The following is a 5,310-nucleotide window of genomic DNA, read 5'->3' as shown; positions in this document are numbered from 1 at the left end:
TATGGGCAGTCATTGGAATTGATTAGTAGGGACATTAAATTTCTTCTGTTAACTTGTCTGCTTTGTTATTTTTGTCTGCAATGAAGCTGAATGATTTTTCTGACAATGGGGAAAAGGGCAGCAAGTGGGCACAGGGAAAGAGCAGTTACAACCCCAAACAGGGAAGTGCCATTTGCAGCCCATCGAGCTGGCCAAGACACGCACATGCACGCACCCGCGCGTGCACACACAGACGCGCACACACATCAATTACAGTGACCAGGAGACTATGCAGGGGAAATGGACACACTCGTTTTACTAGCTGTGCTGGCTGGCATGAACGCAAATCAGTACAATGCTTATGAAGGGGCCATTTGGCAACACACGGGAAAAGTCTTTAAAATATCCTATTGTGGATCCTGCAAGTCGACAATTAAGAAGACCATCCGGTAGGCTAGCGAAGATTTGGCTTGACAAGGAAGGATTCATTCATCAGAGTATGCAATGTTGGGTTTAAACACAAGGAAAGAACTGGGCACCAACTGAATGTCCAATAATGCGGGATTGATTACAGAAATGTTAAAGATCCATCTATACACTCTGCAGGCACTGAAGATGACATTTCTGAAGCCTGTTGAATAGCATGGAAAGAAGTTCAATGGGTTGATTTTTGTTTGGTTTTAGTTTCTGAAGAAGCAGGTTAAGAAACACCACACATAGGAACCATTCTATAATGGTGTGTTAAAAGGGAAGGTGGGGTGGGAGTGAGGAAGGGAGGGAGAGAGAAGAAGAGAAGAGAGCCTGTAAAAACAGCACACCAAGAAGTGGCTGTCTCTGGGTAGTAGGATCACTGGGAACAATTACTCTCTTGGCTTTCCCTCATCTGATCTCCTTTTCCTTTCTGATGTTTCCACCATGAAATTGTGTCACCTGTGTAGTGAAGGAAGCAAGCATGAAGGTGCTTTTTAAACCAAACCACAAGGAGAAGAGGCAGCCTGTAATCTATCAAGTGGCACAGATTAGCAAGATTATTCGCAACGCCCTTGGTGGGGGGGGGGGGGATGGGGGAAAGCAGAAGAGAGGAAGAGGGGAGGAGGTGGAGGAGGAAGAGGGTAGGAAAGGTGAGAGGGAGAGAGGGAGAAGGAGAGAGGGAGAGAGAGGAAGGGGGGAGAGATCGAGGGAAAGGAAGGAGGGAGGGAGGGTGAGAGGAGAGAGAGAGAGATAGAGAGAGAGACAGAGAGAGAGAGATAAAGAGAGACCTGCACTCCCAGTACAATACAATACATTGCTGGTGGGAGAGAGGGAGAAGGAGAGAGGGAGAGAGAGGAAGGGGGGGAGAGATCGAGGGAAAGGAAGGAGGGAGGGAGGGTGAGAGGAGAGAGGGGAGAGAGAGAGAGAGAGAGAGAGAGAGAGAGAGATAAAGAGAGACCTGCACTCCCAGTACAATACAATACACTGCTGGTGGGTTAGAGGGGCAAAGAGGGTGGTTGTAAACCGGGTGGGAGCCAAGGTTTGGCTCTGCTGGCTGGCTCGTCCCTGGCATGTCTTCATCGCAAGGTGGCCTCCTCATCCGTGTCTTCCTCGAAATCTTTGACGTCAGCACTGGTGGACTGCCTGGCCCAGGCTCCCCTTTCGGCCTCTCGTTCTTTATGCGACTTGAATCTCCCAACGAAAATTTTGCGGTAGTTCAGGAACATGCCATTCATCGCATCAATGGCTCGCTCTGCGGACTCCTGCTTCTGGAAGTGCACAAACCCGTAGCCCTTGGGCCCCTTTTCGTCGCAGGCCACTTTGCAGGACAGGATGTTGCCAAACGCCGAGAAGATGTTGTACAGCGCCTTGTTGTCGATGGTCTTGCCCAGGTTCTTGATGAAGACGTTGCCCACCCCACTCTTGCGGAGCGAGGGGTCCCTCTGGGACCACATGATGCGCACGGGCCTGCCCTTGATCACATCAAAGTTCAGGGTTTCCAGGGCCCGCTTGGCATCCACCGGTTGCTGGTAGTTGACGTACGCGTAGCCCAACGAGCGGCGGGTGATCTTGTCCCTGCAAATGCGGATGGACAGGATGGGCCCGGCCGGGCTGAACTTCTCATACAGCATTGCCTCTGTCACTTCAGGATGCAGGTCGCCCACGTACAGCGAGGCCATAGGAAAGTCTGGGTTGCCTTCGGAGCCCCGGCTGGTCTCCGCATCCACATCTGCAGCCGCCGCCGCCGCCGCCGCCGCCGCAGCCGCCGCCGCCGCCGCCGCCGCCGCAGCCACCGCCGCCGCCACCTCCGCATCCGCATCAGCCTCCCCCGAGGAGGGCGCCGCAGCCTCCGCTACTGCCGCGGCTGCTGCTGTGGCGGCGGCGGCGGCTTCAGCCGCGCTGGCCTCCACAACCGCTGCCGCCAGGGCGGCCTCCGCCTCTTCCCCCACTGCCAGGGCCGCCGTCGCCTCCCCCTGGGTGGCCTCCCCCACTGCCTCCTCTACTGAGGCCTCGGCCTCCACCTCTGCCTCCACCTCTGCTTCCGCCTCAGCTACGGAGGCCTCCGCCACAGCCTCTGCCACGGTCGCCGCCGCAGCCTCCGCCGCCGCCGCAGCCGCTGCCGCCACCGCCGCCGCCACTGTCGCCGCTGTCGCCGCTGTCGCCACGGTCGCCGGTGCCACCAGGCCGCTGCCGCGACCTCCCTTCCCGCGAGCTGGGGGACGGAGGGGCGGGAAAGGGCAGGAGGGCGTGTGGGCGCTGGAACCCGGGCCGGGGGCGCGAGCGGGAGCTGGGGCCGGGACCCGGGGCCCGGGGCCAACCGATCCGGCGAGTCCAGGTCACTTGGAATAGCAAGCGAGCGCTGCCAGGAGCGCGCTGGTGCGAGTCGCCGCAGCCTGCAGCCTGCTGCTGCCGCCGCCGCTCAGTCGTGGGCTAGTGTGCGGGGCGCGGGCGGGCGGCGTGTGGTGGGGGGCGGGGGGTGTTGGCGTCTGTGGTCCGGGCAGCTGGGCAGGCTTCTGTCTCTTTGGTTCCCCCTGTGGCTGCCGCGTGGCTGTGGGGCCGCAGGCTGTGGGAGGGGGCGGGAACGGGAGCCTTGGGGCTGGGGTGGTGGTGAGTCTTCAGCCTCTCAGGTTGCCTGGATATATATGAAGAGGAAGGCAAGGAAAGGGTTCTGCTGTGGACTGCGGGAATACCGGTTAGATTTAGAAGGTTTTGTTTTATCCCCCCTTTCCCCATAGAACAGTTAAATAATCAAATCAAGTACCTTGCAAGAGCGGGTGGGTGTCATGGAGAATACACTTGCCCGGCCTAAACAAAGCCAAGAAGAATGGTTTTCTCACATTCAGGGGTTCTCCCCACTTCCGCTCATACACACTCTCCAACATCACCGCCACCAAGGAAACAACACCTACTCTGAGCAGGAGCTGGGGCCAGGGGGCCAAGCTCCCCCTGCAGCCTGCTGACCCGTTTTCTCAGAGATTCCCGCCCCCCTTTCCAGCTCTTTCCCTCCTCTGCAACACTTGCAGAAGAGGGAATAAAGAACACATATTCATTCATCCATAATACCATGCCACAAATATTTAGGGAACCTGTGCTGGTCCCTAGGGATACAGGGATCTGGGAAGCAGCAGACATAAACTGGTTTTGAGCTTGTCCTTGGGAACACACAGTCTGGCTGGAACCGCTGTCCCTGCTCCAGACTAGGGGAGAACTACAGACCTGGGGTTCTTCTGCAGTGCCCCCCCCCCCAATTCCTCCTGCCCACCCAGCCTCCTACATGCAGCCCTACAGAAGGCGAATCAAGAGCACCCTGTCCTTAGTGCTGTCTTCAATGAAACTGTGAGGAAAGCCACACCAAGGGCTGGGGACAGGGCCTGGTCCAGAGCCAAGCACTGGTTTGTTCTTGGCTCTGCCCTCAAGGTGCTAAGGTTACTAGCATGAACCAAGAAATACACATCCATGCTCAAAACAAAACCAAAATCTGAAATCTCTAGAATGAGGTCCCTGGTCCCAGCAGTTCATCGGCTAATATTTGTGAAAGCCTTATCAACTACTTGGCACTGGGAGCTAAGGGACAGGCCATGTGATAAGTGAGCAGTGGGTGTTGATGTGTTGGAGGTGTGGGGCCTGGTGATACTAGGTGAGCAGTATGTGTTGTGGAAGCAGAGAGGCCACACAGGGCCAAATGCTGAGTGGATAGACAAGTGAACAACCATTAGAGTCGAGTGTAACAGAAGCTAGGGCCCCACTAGCTCCAGAAAGAAGGACTCAGCCGCTAGCTCTCTGTGGTAGGAGTCAAGTGAGGCTGCACAGAAGACGAAACCCCAAAGATGAGCTCTGATGAGTAGCAGTCCACCGTGTCGAGGCAGAAAGGAAGGCATTCCAAACAGAGGGATCAGTCTACGTGCACCCAAGACCATGTGGCCTGCTAGCACACACAAAGCCACTTCCAGTCATGCCCAATAATCTGGCATGGACAGAGATCATTGTCTCCAAGAGCACATCAGGAGATGGAGCTGGAAGGTGTGGAGCCCTGCAAAGCAAGCTAAGGTGCTTGGACTTTGTACCCAAGCTCACGGGCACCACTCAGCACGTTCAGGGAGGGAATCGGTGTGATCTGATCCTTAGAATGAGTACAAATTAAACATCGATACAGAAGGTAGTTAAGAGAGCAGACCTTAAAAAGTTCTCATTACAAGAGAAAAATGTTTAACTATGTGAGGTGATAGGTGTTAACGAAACTTACTGTGGTAATCCTATATCTCTATCTATCTCTATCTAGCTTTAGCTATATCTGTCTGTCTGTCTGTCTATCTATCATCTATCTATCTATCATCAAATCATTGTGTTGTACACCTTTCCCTTATACAATGTTACACGTCAATTATATCTCAATAAAACTGGGCAACCCCTTCCCCCATCGATACATATAGATACATAAATATGCCTGTGCCCTCCCCTACATACAACTGAGACAGAGATGATAGAACAAAAAGACAGACGTGACCAGTTCCAAAAGAGTCAAAACAACCCTTCCCTCTGTCCTTCCTTTCCTCCCTTAAATAGGAGTTTCTCGCTTACTGTGAGCCAGGCATTGAATTTCATGGGCTTTGGGGTCAGGTATAAAAAAAATGACAAAACCCTCAGGACCTCTCACTCCACTCAAGCTCAGGCTGCCCATACAAATAACAGAAATGCCAGCAGAGGGCCATAGGTACTATGTGATTGGACTATGGTGACCATGGGATTTCATCTGCCCAGCACATATTCTCTCCTCCCCCTCATTCCTGCCCATCCACCGCCTTCTTTGAGTAAATAAAACTGTTTTCTGTGGTGACTGTACCTAGGCAGTGTTGCACGTGA

At 54.3% G+C, this 5,310-nt stretch overlaps 1 protein-coding gene across 1 annotated transcript; it reads right to left on the bottom strand.

Moving 5' to 3' along the window:
* Positions 1-271: 271 nt before the first annotated feature.
* On the bottom strand, positions 272-2,784 carry LOC144308667 (polyadenylate-binding protein 1-like 2). Its single transcript, XM_077889497.1, has one exon. It carries the CDS (start codon positions 2,127-2,129, stop codon positions 1,527-1,529), a length of 603 nt encoding a protein of 200 aa, XP_077745623.1. The 5' UTR covers positions 2,130-2,784; the 3' UTR covers positions 272-1,526.
* Between the last annotated feature and the right edge of the window lie 2,526 nt (positions 2,785-5,310).

This window comes from Canis aureus, chromosome X (assembly GCF_053574225.1).
Source record: "Canis aureus isolate CA01 chromosome X, VMU_Caureus_v.1.0, whole genome shotgun sequence".
In the NCBI taxonomy this organism is placed as follows: Eukaryota; Metazoa; Chordata; class Mammalia; order Carnivora; family Canidae; genus Canis; species Canis aureus.
The sequence above is the reverse complement of the archived record's forward strand: the minus strand, read 5'-3'. Positions and strand labels throughout refer to the sequence as shown.

What these genes read in the sequence shown, in the direction of transcription:
- LOC144308667 (XM_077889497.1), bottom strand. Translation starts at nt 2,129, where the DNA reads ATGGCCTCGCTGTACGTGGGCGACCTGCATCCTGAAGTGACAGAGGCA.